This window comes from Pagrus pagrus (genome assembly GCF_965226575.1).
Source record: "Pagrus pagrus genome assembly, chromosome: 10".
NCBI classification, from domain to species: domain Eukaryota; kingdom Metazoa; phylum Chordata; class Actinopteri; order Spariformes; family Sparidae; genus Pagrus; species Pagrus pagrus.
In genome coordinates, this window is record NC_140194.1 from 18,945,152 (window position 1) to 18,964,482 (window position 19,331).

The window sequence follows — 19,331 nt, forward strand, 5'->3', positions numbered from 1 at the left end:
GATTGCCCCACATACGATGCAGAATGCAGTATAGTAAATCTTCCCGACTCAAAGAGGTTTTCCAGATCAGGTCTGGATGTCGTCCAGTAGGATGTCTTCAGGCCAGACGGCTCAGCGTCTGGCAGCAGTGTCTGTCAACTTGTTTACCTCGTCCAACCTTCAGGCCTTGATGGAGTTGGATCTCGGGCTGAAATGTTTTATTCGTGAAAGACTAACATCGTGTTTTCAATCTTCTCCTACAGGACAAAGAACTCTCCACCACAGAAGTGATGTCCTAGAGACCGTGGTGCTTGTCAACCCTTCACAAGACACTGTTGTATCAGAGGTAATCTCAATTTATTCTGAGGTATAGGTCCCTTCTGGTTGCACGTGCACTGATGTATCAATGGTGTGGTGTGTGTGTGTGTATATATATATATATATATATATATATATATGTGTGTATAAATATATGTGTATATATGTATATATATATATATATATATATAAAGGTAATCCTCATTATATCATCTCTGAATGACACATTTACCTGTTGTTTCCCTATAAAGCCGGGTATTGTTTGAACATTTTCAATAGTAAACATTTTGCAAAAAATACCAAAATGATTCTTCTTACTATAGCATCATTCTATAAGTAGGAAAAATTACGATTAATTATTTTGTTTTTATAACATGTCTCTCCTGTGTTTCTTTCCTGTATGTTTGTGACTGAAAAAAAAAATTTTCAGGAGAAATAAAAAAAAATTAAAAAAAATCCGATGTGATTTTGTCAACTCGGGAAGTTTCACAGTGATATCTATTAGCTTAAATGTTTACCCTATTTCCCCTTAAATCAGAATCTATCTGATCAGTGAAAACAAGTTTATAAATCTGACCAGACATTCAGTGGCTACTTTCCGTACCAGACATTTATTGATAGTGAAGTGTTATGGACAAAAGAACTATTGAGACTAGATATCAAGCAATCACCTCCTTCATATGTATTCAGGATAAACGACGATATCAAATCCTTGTTAACCTTGACACAATTAAAGCCCATCTTCCTTTGACAGTGATGCAGGAATTTCTATCTCCGTCTTGGCAACGTTGTCTCTCCTTTAACTGTCCTCTTTGTCTTTCTCCTCTCTCTCTTGTTCGGTGTGTCCCAGATCCAGTCTCTTGTCACAGACTCAGCAGGACACAAGCTTCTGGTCTTGAGTGGCCAAAGCTCAGATCACGGTGGCCTTCTCCTTCAATCTGGGGTTTTCACCTACCAGACCTTCTCATGTGTCTTTGCTGATCCTGGGGTGAGTCAGATCTACAGTCCTCTTACACTTAATGAGATGAAGACTGTATACAGTACATTCATGAATGCTCTTTTATTCTTATTGAATTTTTTGTCTTTACAACACAAGTCCACCACATTTGGTCATTCATCTCTGACTGATGTGTCTGGGTGTGTCCCTCTGGCAGGTCAGTGAATTACTGGGCACAACAGCCCCCAAGCAGCAGGCTACACTCACTGTGTCCTGCCGCGGGGAGGTGGGCTGGAGCTCCCTGGGACAGCAGCAGACCCTGCGGGAGTTCCTGGAATACAAACTAAACCCTGAACCTGTTCTCCCCAAAATGGAGGGCGTCACTGAGTTCACAGAGTACATCTCTGAGACCGTCGACGTCCCTTCACCTTTCGACCTCCTGGAGCCACCCACATCCGGAGGCTTCCTGAAACTGTCCAAGCCATGTTGCTACATCTTTCCTGGTGGACGAGGAGACTCTGCTCTCTTCGCTGTGAATGGCTTCAACATCTTAGTGGATGGAGGCTCTGAGCGAAAATCATGCTTCTGGAAGCTGGTTCGTCACTTGGACCGTATTGACTCAATTCTGCTCACACACATCGGTGCTGACAATCTCCCAGGGATCAATGGGCTGCTTCAGAGGAAGATAGCAGAGCAGGAGGAGGAGCAGTCTCAAGGCTCCACCAACTATAGCGACTGGATGAAGAACCTGATCTCTCCTGAACTGGGCGTGGTATTCTTCAACGTGCCAGAGAAGCTTCGTATGCCTGAATCGAATCTTAAAGTGAAACGCAGCATCGAAGAGGCCTCACTGACTTTGCAGTACCTTAACAAACTAGGAATAAAACCTGAGCCTCTCTGTCGAGTGGTCAGCAACACCATTGAGCCCATTACTCTGTTCCACAAGATGGGAGTGGGCAGGTTAGACATGTATATTCTCAACCCTGTCAAAGATAGTAAAGAGATGCAGTTTTTAATGCAGAAGTGGGCTGGCAACAGCAAGGCCAAGACTGGCATTGTGCTGCCCAACGGGAAAGAAGGAGAAATCTCTGTGCCCTACCTGACATCAGTTACAGCCTTAGTCGTCTGGCTCCCTGCCAACCCTGCAGAAAAGATCGTCCGAGTGCTGTTCCCTGGGAATGCACCACAAAACAAGATCCTGGAGGGGCTGGAAAAATTAAAGCACCTTGACTTCTTGCGCTATCCTGTAGCCACACAAAAGGACATTGCCTCAGGGGCTCCTCCCTCTGTTATAAAACAAACCAAATTAAAGCAAAGAACAGATAGCAAAGAGAGTCTTAAGTCCTCACCGAAGACTACTGCAAAGGCCTCAAAGAAAGAAACTGAAGGACAAGACGATGTGTCAGTCGCCACAGAGGCTAAGAGTGACTCTGTGAAGGAAAATATGTCAGAGAAAAAGGAGGAGAAAAAGCCTACTAAAACTATCAAATCTAAAACTGATGTGCCAGAAAAGAAAAAACTCATGAAAGAAAAATCCTTAAAAAAGCACCCAAAAGAAAGGGTGTCAAAAATGGATGAGAAAAAGGACAAGGAAAAGAAAGAGATCAAGAAAGTAAAGAAAGACGACTCCTCTAAAAAAGATGAAAAGAAGGATGTTAAGTCCAAAGAGGACAAAAAGAAGGACACATCCAAACCTGAGCTGAGAAAAATTACAAAGCCTGACCTGAAACCACTTACACCAGAAGTCAGAAAGACATTACATAAAGCTAAAGTGTCAAGTAAAGCCAAGACTGGAAAAATCAAAGCACCAAAGGCTGAACCTGCTGAACCGAAGAAAGAAGAGCCAAAACCTGAAATTGTTCAACCTGAGCCAGTAGAGAACGGAGCTGTTGAGGGCATATCTGCTCCCTCAACTCCTGAAGACCTCACCAAGGATTTTGAGGAACTGAAAAAAGATGACACTGTAGCTGTATCAGCAGAGCCAGAAGACAGTAACAAAGTTTCATTGGAGCTGACGGCACAAAGCCTTATCCAAGAGAAGCAAGAAGCACAAGAAACTACATCTGAAATTCCACCCGGCACAAAGTCTCCAGAAAAGGAGGTCTCGGCCCCAGAAGCTGATGACAAAGAGGCGACACAAGAGAGAGAAATGGAAGAGGCCCAAAAGTTTGAGGATGAGGGAGCAGCAACACAAGATGAGGAAGAGGAAGAGGAAGAAGAAGAGGCCCCAGCGGCTGTAAAGAAAGCAGAAGAGGAGGAGGAGGAAGAAGATATGGGAATAGGTGAAGAAGAGGATGAATCAAAATGGAAGGAGGCAAAGGACGATGGGCTTGACAGGAAACATGAGATAGAAGAAATGGAGAAATCAGAAAATCTCTCGGCTATGGTTATGACAAAAGCTGAACCACAAATGACTCTAACTGAAGAAGAGGAGGAAGAGGAGGCAGTGGAGAAAGCCGAACTGGAGGAGGTAGAAGATTTAGATGTAATTGCAGACGAAGAGATCAAAGTCAGACCTGAAGATGCAGCTGAAGAGCAAATGGTCACTGAAATCCAAACCACTGAAATTCTGACTGCAGCCAAAGATGACGAAGAAGAAGAAGAGGAGGAGGGCTACCTGTCACATGTTGCAGGGGCCACAGCTCCCATAACCTCAGTAGCTCAAGGAGCCGCTGCTGCTGAACCCATCTCCTACATCCAGGACGAGACCATCCCCGGATACTCTGAGACAGAGCAGACCATCTCTGACGAGGAGATTCACGAGGAGGCAGAGGAGAGGATACCTCACCTTCAATACGACGTTGGTGCCTACGATATCTCTGTTCCAGATCAGACTGAATCATTTGTGAACATTCACGGCATGAAAGAGATGCAAGCTGCTGCAATGACTGAGAAAAGTTTTATCCCAGGTGTGCAGGAGCAAGTATCAGTGTTCACCAACATCATCACTGCTCCGCTGGCAGAAGAGGAGCATGTGTCTTCTGCAACGTCCATCACAGAGTATGACAAAATCTCCTCCTTTCCTACTTCAATCGCCGAAGACCAATCTGTGGCATCGGTCGCTGCACCTACAGCTGAGGAACCACCCAAAACCTCCGTTCCTGCGTCAACTCCATCTGATACTAGCCAAGGCAAAGATCAGCCGCTCTCTGCAGGAACTCTGTCACCACCTTCTTTAGAAGATGACAAACAATCCAAGTCTCCATCTGATGACTTGCAGCTTCCTGTTGCAGAAGTGAAGATGGGTGCTAAAGCTCCGGATGCTCACGATGTGGAGGAGGAAGAGGAAGAAGAGGAGGAAGAGGAAGAAGACCAAACTCCTAATGTTGAGATGTCACTTGAAAAACTCCAAGAGGGCTATGCTGTATCCCAATTAGTACAGAGTAAAGAGAAAGATACCGAAAAGCTTGCTGGCTCAGTGTCTCCAGTTTCAAAGTCTATAGAAGACACCAAACCAGTCCACCTACCAGTCGAAGAGGAGAATATAGATGCAGTTGCACCTAAAGATATTTCCTCTGTTGTGCCTACTAGACCTTTTGGATCAGACTCTGTAACTTCAGAGAGTGAAGATCGCTGTTTCAGCCCGGATGATATCACTGTGAAAATGGCCTCTCCTCCACAGTCCGGACCACCAAGTGCAGCTCACTCTCCACTTCGGCAGTCACCAGTGGAAGACAAGATGAAGGTCTTCCCTGATTTGGAGCTGCAAAAGCAAGAGGAGCTACTCGATGTAGTCACAGCAACTGAAGACAAAACTAAAAAGACAGATGAAGTAAAAACAGAAACAAAAGGAGATGTTGACAAACAGAAAGCAGATCAGCATGAGATAGAAGTTTCAACATCCTTGGACAAATCATCTGAGAAAGACATAAAAGAGGTTCCAGTGATGAAGGAGCCAGAAAAAGACACTTCATCAGTGCCAAAAGATGAAGGCAAACAAGCAGAAACGACCCCTGTTGTTGCTGCAGCTGTGACAGAAGTCCAGCCACCCGTGTTAGAGAAGGATTCCCTCATCTCATCTGGACAAAGTGATGAAGAGGCTGACAAAGGGCTTCATGAAAAAGAACCTAAAGTACCTGTTCCAGGTAAATTTCCAGAGACGGACAGTCGTTTCCTGGATGATGATGATGATAATAAGAAGGAAGATGACGATGATCATGATGATAAATCTGCAGTTAAAACTGTCAAAGCGGAACAGGAGAAAGAAAAAGACGACACCTCCGATGTCATTCAAATCAAGGATGAGCAGAAACAGAAATCTGTCATCCAGGAAGATGTTTCTGCCGTTAAGTCCATCACGGATGAGAAAGCAGAGAAAGAGGCAGTAAAGGATGATACATCTGATATTAAACCTATCAAAGAGGAGCAAATTGTAAAGGACACTGATATAGCCATTAAAGATGAACAGAAAGAGCCTGAAAAAGAACAAGTTTCTGAAGTCAAAACTACTAAAGAAACAGAAAAAGAAATTGTTGCTCCTGAGGTTAAACAAATCAAAGATGAGCAGAAGCAGCAAGATACAAAACAAGATGATTCTGCCCTCAAAACCAAAGGTGAGGTCACTGAGACGGAGGTTAAAAAGGAAGATGTTTCCGATAGCATGATTTTGAAAGAAGAGGAGAAGAAAGAGACAGAGAAGGGTGATACTTTGGATATTAGTTCTATAAAGACTGAAGAAAAAGAGACTGAAAAGGTCCAGGCTGCTGATATCATGCCTGTTAAAGACGAGCTAGAGAAAGAGGCAGAGAAGGCCGATATGCCCATTACTGAGCCTGCTAAAGATGAGAAGAAAAAGGAGACAGAAACATCTGATATCAAAGTGATCGAAGATAAGAAAGAAGAAAAAGAGATAGAAAAGATAGATGCTTCTGCTACCAAGCCGTTAACAGATGAGCAGAGGGAAAAAGAGAAAGAGATGGGTGACATCATTGTTGCTAAACTCACCAAAGAAGAAGAAATTATCAGTAAGGGTGATGCGTCTACTGTTTCCATGACACAAGAGAAGGCGGAAGAGATTTGTAAAGATGCTATCTCAACCATCAGCCTCTCTGGAGTGGTGGAAAAGGATGAAACAGTGAGTAAAGATGAGATTGTTGCTGCCAAGCCAACCACAGAGCAAGAAAAAGAGAAAGAGACGAGCAAAGATGACACCAAACTCTCCAAGGAGCAGGAAAAAGATATGACAACAAGCAAGGATGACGCTCACATCTTCAAATCTACTACAGAGGAAGACAAGAAGGAAGACACTAGTAAAGATGATACTGCTGCTATAAAACTTACCAAGGCAGAGGAAACAGATAAACTGCCCAGTAAGGAAGATACTTCTGCTGTTAAACCAACCGTTGGAGAAGAAAAGGAACAAGTGGAAAGTAAGGATGATACTGCTGCCATCCAACTGGCCAAGGTGGAGGAAGAGCATGTAATAGTTTGTAAAGATGAAGATTTCTCTGCCACATCAATGAAGGTAGACACAAAAGAGACACTTAAGGATGCTGTCAAACCAGTCATTGAGGAAGAAAAGGGGCAAGAAACAGATAAAGTTGTCACTTCTGCTGTCAAGGAAGAGGATGTAATAAGCAAAGGTATTTCCGCTGACAAAACATCAGAGGATGTAACAAGCATGAAGGATGACACTTTTGTTACTAAACTGACCACACAAGACGAAAAGGAGAAGGAAATCAGTAAAGATATTTGTGCTGTCCCATCAACGAAAGAAGAGGGAAAGGAGGAAGCAAAAGACAAAGAAGAAACTATCACTGTGAAACCATCCAAGGAGGAAGACGTGTCAATTCAGGATATTAGTGCTGCTATCGAACCCATCAAGGAAGATACGGTATCAGTTAAAGATGAAATTTCTGGTATCAAACCTGACAAATTGGAGGAAAGCAAAGACACTGCTGGTGTAAAATCCCTTGCAGATGAGGATAAGAAGGTAGATTTGAAAGATGTTTCATCTGATGTGAAAGTCATCAAGGAGGAGGCAAAAGAAATCCTGAAGGATGAAATTCATGATAAAGAAGTTAAGGTAAAAGAAGAAGAAATGGAAAAAGAGAAAGACAAAAGTGATATTGCTGATTCTGTATCCATTAAGGAGCAGAAGGAAACCGACAAAGATGATACTTCTGTCAAAACCACTAAGGATGAGAAAGAGGTGGAAAAAAGTGACATTTCTGGCAAAGAGATAGAAAAGCAGGAGGTTAAAGAGGAGGAAAAGAAAGACATCTCTGACCACAAACCAATTTTGGAGGAAATTAAGGATAAAGAACCTGACACACAAAAGGAGAAAGAAAGAGACTCCAGTGTTGACCAACCCAAGGACACGAAAGAGAAAGAGCCATCCAAAGATGAAACCATCAAGGAGGAAATGAAGGATGAAGTCAAACAGGGCAGTCTAGAATCTGAATCCATCAAACAGGAGACAGAGACTGAGGTGTACACTCCAACATTTAGCGTCAAGAAAGATGACTATCCTGTTGAGCCTGAATCTAAGAAGGATGATAAAAAAGAGGTAGATCTTCCTGCAGCTCAGACCATGGAAGAGGAGAAAACTAAAAAGGATGATATCTGTGATAAGCATATACATGAAGAAACCTCTGATAAGCTTACTGAAACTCAAAAAGAAAAGGAAACTTTTGCAGCTACTTCGATAGAAATGCAGCAAGACACTTCTGTAACTACATCAACTGCTGCCGTGATACCAGTGAAAGATGACATTTGTGTGTCTCCCAGCCACATTCAGGAGGAGAAAAAAGAACAAGATAAAGAAGCAAAGGTCATCATTAGTCAAGAAGAGAAGATGGAGAAAGAAAAAGATGATGCACATGTAGCTGAACTCAGCAAAGAACAGAAAATGGAAAAGGAACAAGAAAAAGAATACACCTATGGGACTGAAGACATCAAAGATGACAAGACAAAACCAGAAGAGGATGAAAAAGTTATTAAAGAAAAGGATGTTTCTGACACGAAGACATATGACATCACTGAGAAAGACTCTGATGTAGACCACACCAAAGAGGAAAAATGGGAGCGAGAGGAGTTACAAGAAAAAGACCTGGACAAAGCCACGAAACAGCCTGCACAGACAGTATTAGAAGACGCAGCAATGGCATCCAAGTCAGATTACAAACCTGCATTTGTGGTTCAGTCATCCGATGAAGACAGGGAAGATGAAGAGGAGGAGGACATTTGCATGGGAGGAGCAGGGTCCAGACCTTTGTCAGTGGAGCCAAGAAAATCAGAACATGACATCTCGTCTGCAGGTCTGCCCTTATCCCCAACTCCACAGACAAGTGACCAAACTAAATCTGCAACAGCAGCAACATCAGAACAGACCACAATCATTATACCAACACTTACAATGCAGGAGCCCTCAATTGATGAAGACTTCAAAGAGTTCAGCAAAGAAGAATCCAGACTTTCACCTGAAGCAAGCAAAGATGTTGTGAAAACAGAAACCACACCTGCACCACTCGCCAAGCCAGAGCCTTCCTTTGATATTGTCACTTCAAAGGAAGAGACAACCTCTATTCCAAAACAAGAAACAGCGTCTGATATCCCAGCGGCCAAAGCAGACCCAACGTCAGACTCGACTGAGAAAAAGCCTGTGTTATCAACAGTTTCAAGCACTGAGAGTCAACCCATGAGCTGTACGCTATCGAGCACTGAGAGCCAATCCAGTGTGGACGAAACACCAACACAAGAGAAACAGATTCCGTCTCAGACGAGCTCAGGAGTCGGTGCTACAGAAAAGACCAAGCTGGATGAGAAAACAGGCAAAGAGGCAGTTAGGGAGATGGAAGGAGAGCGAGAGGTGGCTTCTCCGGGATTATCACAGCCTTGTTCATATTTTATGCTGGACAGAGATTCTGAGGACGCCAGCAGCGCTTCGAAAAAGGAGAGTGTTGATAAAATTACCTCAGAGAAGGAAACAATCAGTGGAAGTCTTGATGATGAAAAGCAAACCTTTGGCGCATCCAAGTATGAGCCGTATGAAAAGCCCATTCCAAAGGATCATGACTTGGACTCTAGAGAAGAAAGTGAGGTTTCTTTAGGTTTTGATCACGCCTCTGATATGGGTATTGATGATAACAGAAGAACAAGCCAGGCAGAGGTTGGAGGAGCCATGTTCCTCCTCGATGATCAGTACAAAGAAGAGCCTCTGTCCTTCAGTAGAGTCGACTACAGCCCGGTGTCGCTCACAGAGAGTGAAAGGAGCAGCCACCACAGCCGAAGTGCCTCGCCTAAGTATGAAGACAGAGAGAAAGGCCAAGAGGAAGAGAGAGAGAGAGAAGAAAGACCCGATACACCTTTTGTTGACAAGAGCTTTTCATCCGTAGAAATCCAAGATAACAAAATGTCCCAGGCTGCTGAGTCTTACTCTTTCAGTCCCAAAGAGGACAAACCTGAGAAATCAGAGAAAGAGAAAGAGGATATGACCGAAGGTGCTGCAGCAGCTTTTCAAACAACCGGGGCAACAGAAGAAAGTGATAAGGTTTCTACCAGTGCAGCTGGTCAATCAGCAGGCACATCATTAAGACAAGATACACCATCTCCATCATGGAGCCACTCGGATCTCGGCCCCCAAGTTTCGGCTTCTCCTGTAGCCTTTGGCGAATTCACAGAAAAGAAAACAACAGAAAAGGAGAAAGAAAAATTGCTTAAAGACAAAATGGAGTCCTCTGATCACGAAAGAGAGGGATCTCCATCTGGTCGGCATTCACCTGCAGAAAAAGACATTTTACCTCGACAAGCATCACCTGTAGAGAAAGAAGGAACCTCAAGTGATTCAAGAACTTCACCTGCTGCCACATATTTAGGACATGAAATAGATGATAATGTTTTGGCATCTGACAATAGTCAAATTAGCAGCTCTGCCACTTGTAAATCCATGTTAGACTTTCCTGAAGGGAAAGAGAGCCTGATAGATAAAAGGATACTCGTAGAGGGGGAAGATTTCAATGTTGATGATGATGAAGACGAAGATGAGGACGAGGAGGAGGAAGAAGAGGAGGAGTTAAGTGATATTGATATGGAAAAGGGTGCCAGAGAACAGTCTGAAAAAGAAATATGCAGACGTAGCTCTGGTGATAGCGCTACATTAGCAGAGGTAGAGGACTCAAATAAAAAGTCTCAGTTGCCTGAATCAAGCATCCTTAAAGAGGAAAAGGTCTGTAAACCAACACCTGATGATGCCTCGGCTTCTAAAGTCACAGAGACAGACAAGGAGGACATGAGTAAAAAAACACCATCTCCTGAAACAAAACCACTCAAAGAGGCTGATAAACCTAGTGATACCGCCACATCCAAGCTTCCTGAGACAAGGAGTGAAGATGTATGTAAACCACCTGCGTCACTAGGCCCTTGTGCTCCAAAAATAGACGAAAGCAGTATAACTACATCAGATGCCCCAAAACTTCCTGAAACAAAGAAAGAAGAGGACACAGACAAAAAGCATTTGTCTCCTGAACCGACCACAAAGAGAAGGTTGTCATCGGCTGAGGATTTTGCCTCCTGTGACGTACTTGAGTCAATAAGAGGAGACGAAGACAAAGCATCTTCATCGCCAAGCTTTTTGACAAAGGAAACTTCTCAACCGACAACAACCAGCAGCTTGTCAGGCAGCTTTTTGCCACCTGACTATTCAGAGTCCATGTCCAAGACTACATCTAGTCCCTCTCCTCCACTTAGCAGCAGCTATGCCGATATCGGACAGAGCAGATCTGGAGATTATTCTGAGCTTTTTTACAGTGGGGATCGTCAAGTAGGATTGAAGGAGGAGAAGAAAGAAACCCAGCCATCCAAGCTAAGTGATGATAAATATTACAGTCAAAGAGACGTCCAAGAAGAAAGTAGAGATGAGAAGACCACAAAACATGAGGAAACTTCCTCATCATCTTGCACATACACAACCTTAACATACTCTTCTTCGTCGTATAGTTACTCGTCCTCAGCCTCAACTTCTGCCTCTTTGAGCCAACAGTTTGGAGACAAAGGTCAAACTTCCACAACCCTACCAAGCTCTGAAGTAACTCTAACCAAAGAGGAGCCATCCACCACAGAATCTTCAAGCTCCTGCTTTGGAGGGTTTCAGAGAGATGAGTACATGGAGGTGACGACCAAACCTGCAACAAAAGTGTCTTTGCCCAGCCAGTTTGATGAGACCAAACCATCATCCCCAGTCATGTCTACCACTGACAAACAGACTGAGGATCAAAGTGGTTCTGTAAAGCCTGAAACGGACACAAAGTCAAGCACTGATAGTTTCTACATGCTAGAAACTAAGATTACAACATCTACCGTAGCACCATCTTTACAAGGTACCGAACCAGTGAAGGTGTCAGAGACTTCATCCAAATCAGAGGCTTGCTTCGATGTCTCTCCCCTTCAAAGGGCTGAGTCCACTGACAGGGTGTCCCAAAGGTCAGCGGAAGATGAGGAGCCTGATACACTTGAAATGGAGGACAGCACACTACCATGCCGTATTGAATGTCAAAAAATCAAAGTGGCTGAGCAAAAAGAGACTTTTTCATCAACAACTGAGTCATATGTGGTGGAAAGTACCCTAACCTCCACAGAGACGAAGACGGTCACCGTCACCTCTTCTACTGTTGTGTCTAAACCTGATGTGGTGCTGCAAACAACTCAACAGACAGCCTCAGCTACTCTACCGAGTGATAGTGGAGCTAGCAAAACCACATGTGCCACAACAGACGTGTTCAAAACAGAGGAAGATATAGAGAAAAAGGAGAAAACACAGGATATGATGGAGGAAAAGACAAAGGAAGTTATTGCACCTTTGAAGGAAGATGCAAAGGTGTCAGAAAAAGAAACAAAAGATGAAAAGACAGGGACCGCTAAAGACAGTGAAGTCAAGCAGAAAACAGAGGATAAGAAGTTGGAAGAAAAGACATGTAAAGATGTTACAGAGGAGAAGAAGGTAACAGCTGATCCAAAGATGTGTGAAAAAGCAGAAGATTCTAAGAAAGGAGAAGCAGAAAGAGCAGAGGAGAAGAGCTTGTTGGAGAAGCCATCAGAGAGGTTAGAGGTCAGGAGAAAGAGCAGTATATCTGATTGGGAGCTACTACAGAGACCTGATGACTGCCCAAGTGCCCCTCCTCCAGGCTACGGTGATGATGATGAGGAAGAAGAGGATGAGGAAGCAATGGAAGCAATGGAATGGATGGCCACTGTCCACAGTAGCTCTACGTCCTCCTCAAAAGATACCTATCAAACAGAAACATCAAGCAAAGGAGCCACGAAGGCTGATCGACCATCTGACTTGAACACAGGAGCCACCTCCTCCTCTTCCTCCCACACTGGCTACTCCTCCTGCGAATATAAACATCGCAAAGGAGAACTTTCTCCCTCATTCATCAACCCAAGCCCTCATCAGCTCTCCAGTGATGAGGGTGAGGAAGAAGGGCACAGTGACCACTCTCAGGAAGGAGATGAGGATGATCAGGAGCAACACTCTGTCAAAAGGAGGTCACACAAGCAGAGGCGCCACCACCCTCCAAGTTATCATGGAGACGCTGGACAGGGGGCACACCAGCTGCCTGGTGCCATGTCATCTGGCTTGGCTGTGACGTTAGCTGGAGAGGAAACACCGCCGACATCAGTGAGTGAATCGTTGCCTTCACAGTCTGACTCTGACGTCCCTCCAGAAACTGAGGAGTGTCCGTCAATAACAGCTGAAGGAAATCTGGACTCAGACGAAGACGCTGAACATCTGCCAGTGGACAAATCATCTGCATCTGGAGCTGGGGGAGGACACCATCCTTCATCACCAAGATCAGCTCAGAAGACTCATGATCCCCTCCCGACCCCGATGAAGGACCCTCATCCCCACCCTCCCCACCCAGATGTGTGCATGGTAGATCCAGAGGCTCTTCTCAATGACATCACCAGCACAGAGAAACTTCTTAAAAAGGAGCATAAGACCACTAAGGGCCTAAGGAAGGGCAAACCCAAGTCAGCCTCTCCCGCTCGTAAGGGGGAAGTCAGGAAGAGGTCCTCTACGCCAGTGAAGCAGACTTCAAAGGACTCTGCCTCACCTCGATCAGCCTCCCTCAGGAGGAAGGACACAGACAGAAGCTCCAGGCTAATCAAGATGTCTGAGACCCATGGCTCCAAAAGCGAGATCCTCAACCCTGGAAAAGGCTTGGTCAATGGTGTCAAGAGCAGTTCAGGTGGGTTAAGATATTGTCATTGTGCAACGTGTTGTCCGTTGTTTTGCTCTGTAGACACATTTTTGATAAACGACAGCAGTAAATTGAGGAAAAACTTGCTTAAGATTTTAGTAATTGTAGGTTCTGTTATTACCCTAATGTGGTTTTTAAATCTTTGTTCACTTCCAGCTAACAACTCCCAGAAAACAAGCTCGGCTGTCCCCCCTGGACCTCCCGTCTACGTCGACCTGGCCTATGTGCCCAACCACTGCAGTGCCAAGAATGTGGACCAGGAATTCTTCAAGAGAGTGAGAGCTGCTTACTACGTGGTGAGCGGGAACGACCCGGGCAGTGGTGAACCCAGCCGCGGAGTCCTGGACGCCCTGCTAGAGGGCAAAGCTCAGTGGGGCTCCAATTTACAGGTATTTCTCACAATTTCTGCAATAAAAAAGTCATGCACATGATAACTGCCAGTCTTTACGCCTTGTTTAAACAAAAATGATATAATGTTTTAATAATTGAGCTTAATGGTGCCGTTTGTACCTAACAATGTCCCGTTTCCCGTCTTTATGCTAAACTAAGCTAACCAACTTCACATTTAACATGTTAATAGCTTATGTGAGTGATGTCAATCTTTTCAGTGTCTATTCTTGTATTTGTTTTATATATATTTTCTTCAGTTATGGCTGCTCTCTTTTCTCCTTCACCTCCTCCTTTTTATCTGCCCCCTCATTTTGTTTCTTCGTGTCCTCGTCAGGTGACTCTGATCCCAACCCACGACACGGAGGTGACCCGGGACTGGTATCAGCAGACCCACGAGAGGCAGCAGGACCTGAACATCATGGTTCTGGCCTCCAGCAGCACCGTAGTCATGCAGGACGAGTCCTTCCCTGCCTGCAAGATCGAGTTCTGAGCTTCACGAGCTCCGCTGTGCTTTCCCCCTCCCATCCTCTCCCTCCCTGTCATCTGTTCTCACTGGAGGTAGAGCGAGAGCTTATAGCTTCTGCTTCTTCAAAGCTTCTCGCTCTCTCATGGTACCAATCTCAAACGCATTTGCTGCAGCCCTCAGTACGCTAGATTCTGTTAGCTGAAATCAAAGTCAAACTCTGGGTTTATGCTCTGTGACAGTGGGGCTATCACACAACTAATAACGTACTTTTATGTTTTTTTCTGTGAGTTAACTGTCTGCCCCAACACACCTCTTAAACTAGCACTAACAATTGTGATTAAAAATTCAAAATAATCACCTCATATTACCAGACAAATGGACATAATTATCCCTCAAATGCATAATGCCACAGTCAAACTATAGATTAGTAAGGTATAGTTCTTAAACTGTTGGCTCAAATCAGTTAACTTGTGAAAGGTAATACACTAAAGTGGCAAATTTCTTATCTGAAAGGCCAAAACAAGTGCTAAAACACTGTTAAGAACAAAAATTCTTATTGGTTAACTTCTCTAAACTGTCTCCTAAATGAATCAGTAATCAATAATTTGTCTAGATTGTATGCACAGTGTTTTAAAAAAGGGTAGAATATTTTCAGTTTCCTAATATGAAGCTTTCCTTTCCACCTGTGCACACAACAACAACTCATCCTTTGTAATTCTGCTCACGCTACAGTAGTTTCTGGATTAACTCAATAACAACATAAATTGATGTTATGTAAAGACAAAAAACAAAAAAATTAAACGTTCCTTCTCGTCATTTGTGGTGAAGTTTTAGGAGGTGCCTGAAGTTGACACTGTTTCAGCTTTCACAGCTTTGCTGGTGCATGATGCTTGCGTTTTAGCTCGGACTCTTTCAGAACTGCATAGGGTTAATCCTTTCTTTAGCCAGCATTCAAGTGTGGAATGCAGTATAGTGTAGATAGCTTACTACACTGTTTGGCTGTCTACGCTCAAGTGAATTCAATAGGCGCCAGACAAAGGAACGACGTTTGTACACTAATCATATCTCTGCTGGATGTAATGGTTCCTCTTTAAGTCTTATCATGGTCTTTGTTGGTTGTATGTACTCCAGTATACATATTAGGGTAAATGTTTCTATATCAATACAGAGGTTATGTTAAATAAATGATATATTTTGTGATGATGCAGCAAATTACGATCTGAGGTGAATGCAGCGTTTTTGATTGTGCATTTAAGAAGGTTTAATTAACATTTATGTCATTTCCTCCTGTTCAGTTACATTTTACCGTCTCTCACGAAGCGATGGACAAAACAAGCAGTGACCTGTGACAAATGTAGCAACGGAAGCTCGTCCGCAAGTCCCTTCAGAGGGAAAGTTACACCAGTGGGAACTGCAATGTTTATATTTATTATTGGGGCGATTTTCAGGGAAAAAAATGGCGTGAAGTGTGTTACAGGAGGCTTCTTTCACGTGCCTTTAGCTTGTGGTTTTGGAGAGAGAAGGATATTTTAAGGACATGTCAGCCATTTTGACGCAGAGGCAGAAACCAGGGTAAATCAAAGAAACCAAGTACATGACTTTGAAATAGAGGACCAATCAGTTCATACAGTACACGCACAAACCTTATCCAAACCCAGGATAATACACTATAATGAAATAACTAAGCATTAATTCCACAAATGAATTAATTCTGAAATGCCACTTTTAGCCAAACCAATATGAATGTCTTAGAGCAGGTATTGCACCAAATAGGAATGTACTTTTTTGAAGTGGGAGAGGAGAGTTTAGAGGTTGGATTTTTGATTGTAGTTGAAGCACAGAGAGTTGGCGTAGAAGAAGGAAATAACTTTAAATTGTAATGTAAAATAATTAACTAATATTAATCCCAGAGAAATCTTTATAGAACGAGCATGAATGTGATGGTTATGATTGTACTGGACGCAGTTATAAAAGTAGGAATGTCTCTGAAGTAGTTTTGTGTGTGTGAGAGTATAATACACACCGAGTAGCTGTTTTTATAACACAGAATAGTTTCTGACGGTGACGTGGCAAGTGAGTTTTCAGTGGGTTCAGTATGAAAGGTCTTTCCGCTTGTTCACAGCCAGATTCGAGAGAAGCTCACATCAAATTTACATGTGGCCGAGTTTTATTTCTTCATTTGATTTCTTTTTAGAAGACATTCTGGTTTCATTTTCTCCAATTTTCAGCTGAGAAGCAAGTGCAATTCTCATTATTTTCTGTTTACATTTAAATTTTCTAGAGATGGCTCATCACGTGCTTGTTAATTTTGTTGTTGTGAGGACTGATTTGAAGCTATAGTGGACAGGCCAGGCTGGGCGAAGCATGGGGAAACTTGGACTTCCAATAAAGACTTTGCTTGAATTATTGATGACAGATTGATTGTCAAGATGTTGCTAACTAAAAGCAGGGAGGATCATCTGCTTGCACAGTTTAACCCTCATTATTTCCCACAAGATGATTCAAAATATGGAAAAACTTCACAGAAGGCAAGAGCATTTATCAACTTGTGCTAGCCTGGGACCAGTGCCATTTTCTTTCCCCGTAAACTCTCATAATAACTCATCTTCCAAGGCCTCCGCACTCTCTGCTCTGCCTGGCCTCCCTTTAGTTTCTCAGCATTATACTTGTCCTTTACGCATTTCTTATCCCACTGCAGAGAATCTGAGTTTGATGCAGGTTGTGTATTAAACAGCTGGGTACGCACAAGTACAAACACTTCAGTGTGGAGGGAGCTGATTAACTGAAGGCCACATTAATATATGCACACTGAGGGACAGTGAAGACTCAAAATGACTCCCTTGAAAACATTTCCCGACTTAGTGTTTGCAAACCGATCGATCAAGCAAAAAGTCCTTTTCAGCCCGTCTTCGATGCTGTGTGTGTCCAAAAAAGCCAGGAAGAAGCTTTTCACTGTATGGATCAGATGTTGTGGATGGTCTGATATGTTGTTCTGTCTTTGAATAATGTTTTTAAGTTGGCAGATTCCAAATAGCCGGCCTTGAGATGTTCAAGGCATCAGTAGAACGCTGTGAATCACTCAATACTGAACTGTATGACTATACAGAAGCTGAATGCACTATACAGGAGATCTATTTTTCTGAATGTAGAGTTGGTACTACCATGTGAATGCTGCTGGAATCGAAAACAATAGAGAAAAAAATAAATAAAAACAAAAAAAAACCATTCACAACAACCTATACAGAAATAAATGTTATGGCACGGAGAGTAAGGGCAGGCACTGTTTTCTGTTTTGACAAATTGTCATTTCAATTATGGTTCTGCTCCAGAGGAGTGTCAGAAAGAAACTGAGATCCAATAACAAACATTAACAGTAACAGACAAATAGTAACTGCAGCTGCAACTTTTTCATTTTCCTGAATATGACTTGAAACACATGCAGACTCAAAAGACAACCATCAATAAAATTAAACAAAGGCTACATGTACATTTATGTACTGTACACAGATTTGTACATATCGCTCTGGAAAGAATAAAAACTCTGAAAGATATAACAAACTATCCTTCTTGTAATAACTGTTCATTTTAGCTGATTTTAGTGACAGTGTGATCAAAACTGCTACAGTAACTACTCCTCGAACCAAGAAAACTACACAAATGCTGACAAGATACAGAATGAAAAAAACGTGCATCTTTCAGTTCAATTTCATCACCATACCTGCATTAAAATGAAGATATCATTTGATCACAACATGGTGTCATCCGTCCATCTAATCTCTCTGCATGTGATTTATTTAGTTATAATCCTGAATGTAATTGTTTAACATGGAAATAATAATATAATAATAAAAAAAATACAATGCTATTTTAAAGAGGTATATTTGAAAAAAGCTAATTGTCTTAACTGGTACTGAAATGACCTACAGTAATATAATACTGGGCTGTGCTTTTAATGTTTGCCCTATTAACATGTTGTTAAGAAGACGCTGTATTAGTAGTTCTGTTTGATTCTCTCTCTCTCTTTCTCTCTCTCTTTTTTTGCATTGTATTAATCTTAGTTATGTTTTTCTTCCTCAGTGCAATATTCAATATCTCTCTGTCTCTTTAAATCTAACTGGTAAAACTAGAACTACTGCAGATTCATTGTAAAAGGGAAACAGCCTGGTGATCATCAATTAAAGTACATTGAAATCTAAACATGTGTCATGAGTGTTTTGTTTGTCTCCTTTGTCTCTTTACACTTCATTCTACATTTTTTAAGTGGATTTAGGGAGTAACTAAATACATCTGCTCAAATTATTAAAACTTATTACAGTATTCACTTTAAATAATGCTCTGTGATGCGCCCAGTCGCCCAGATATAATATTAGCTGTTAATGTTTCTGCAAACCACGGATGCGTCCAAGGTCGACATCTGTACCAAACGTGGCATATCATGTTCACATTATATGCCCATTAGCCACCCTTCACATCAGGACATGCAGAGGGTGGTGGTGGTATTACAAACCAACATGGCTGCCAATGGATATTTTAATGGACACTACCAGCTGTTTGTGGCGACAAAACTGGCAAATTTAACAGGAATTCGAACCATGTCCATCCATGATCGTGGCAAACAAAACAGGAATTGAAGTCACAGCATGATGTTTTCCTAACCCTAACCAAGTGGGTTTTGTGCAGAAACCTAACCATAGCATAACAGCGTTGTGGCAAGAGAGAAATAGAAAATTAAACCAAAACAAATGTTCAGTTTTAACTTATCTGTGGTTTTGCAGAAATGTACTACTTGACCCACCGTGACGTCACCCACTGATTTGTGAACTACCCTTTTGCAGTCTCGTGTTTAGCATCACAGCTGTCACCATCTTAGTTTTTTGGGGCCAGAAGTGACCATATTTGGACGAGATAGTGGCGCTGCAGGGGTTACATATTTCTATGCCTGTATCCTTTAACAACCAGATTCCTGCTCGTATCGGGCTAATAAGCCCATTCAGTGGTTATGTCTGTTGCTAAGTACAAAAATACTTCTATTTCATTAAAA

General features: G+C 42.7%; 1 protein-coding gene across 1 annotated transcript in view; it reads left to right on the forward strand.

The window, feature by feature from the left end:
* The window catches only part of map1ab (microtubule-associated protein 1Ab), a 76,871-nt gene extending 58,384 nt beyond the window's left edge, over positions 1-18,487 (forward strand). The window contains exons 3-7 of the mRNA XM_084364618.1: positions 243-325; positions 1,148-1,285; positions 1,452-13,422; positions 13,591-13,823; positions 14,159-18,487. Coding sequence (XP_084220744.1) covers positions 243-325; positions 1,148-1,285; positions 1,452-13,422; positions 13,591-13,823; positions 14,159-14,314 — 12,581 coding nt within the window. The 3' untranslated portion in view covers positions 14,315-18,487. The remainder of the gene's footprint in view (positions 1-242; positions 326-1,147; positions 1,286-1,451; positions 13,423-13,590; positions 13,824-14,158) is intronic.
* The last annotated feature ends 844 nt before the right edge of the window (positions 18,488-19,331 follow it).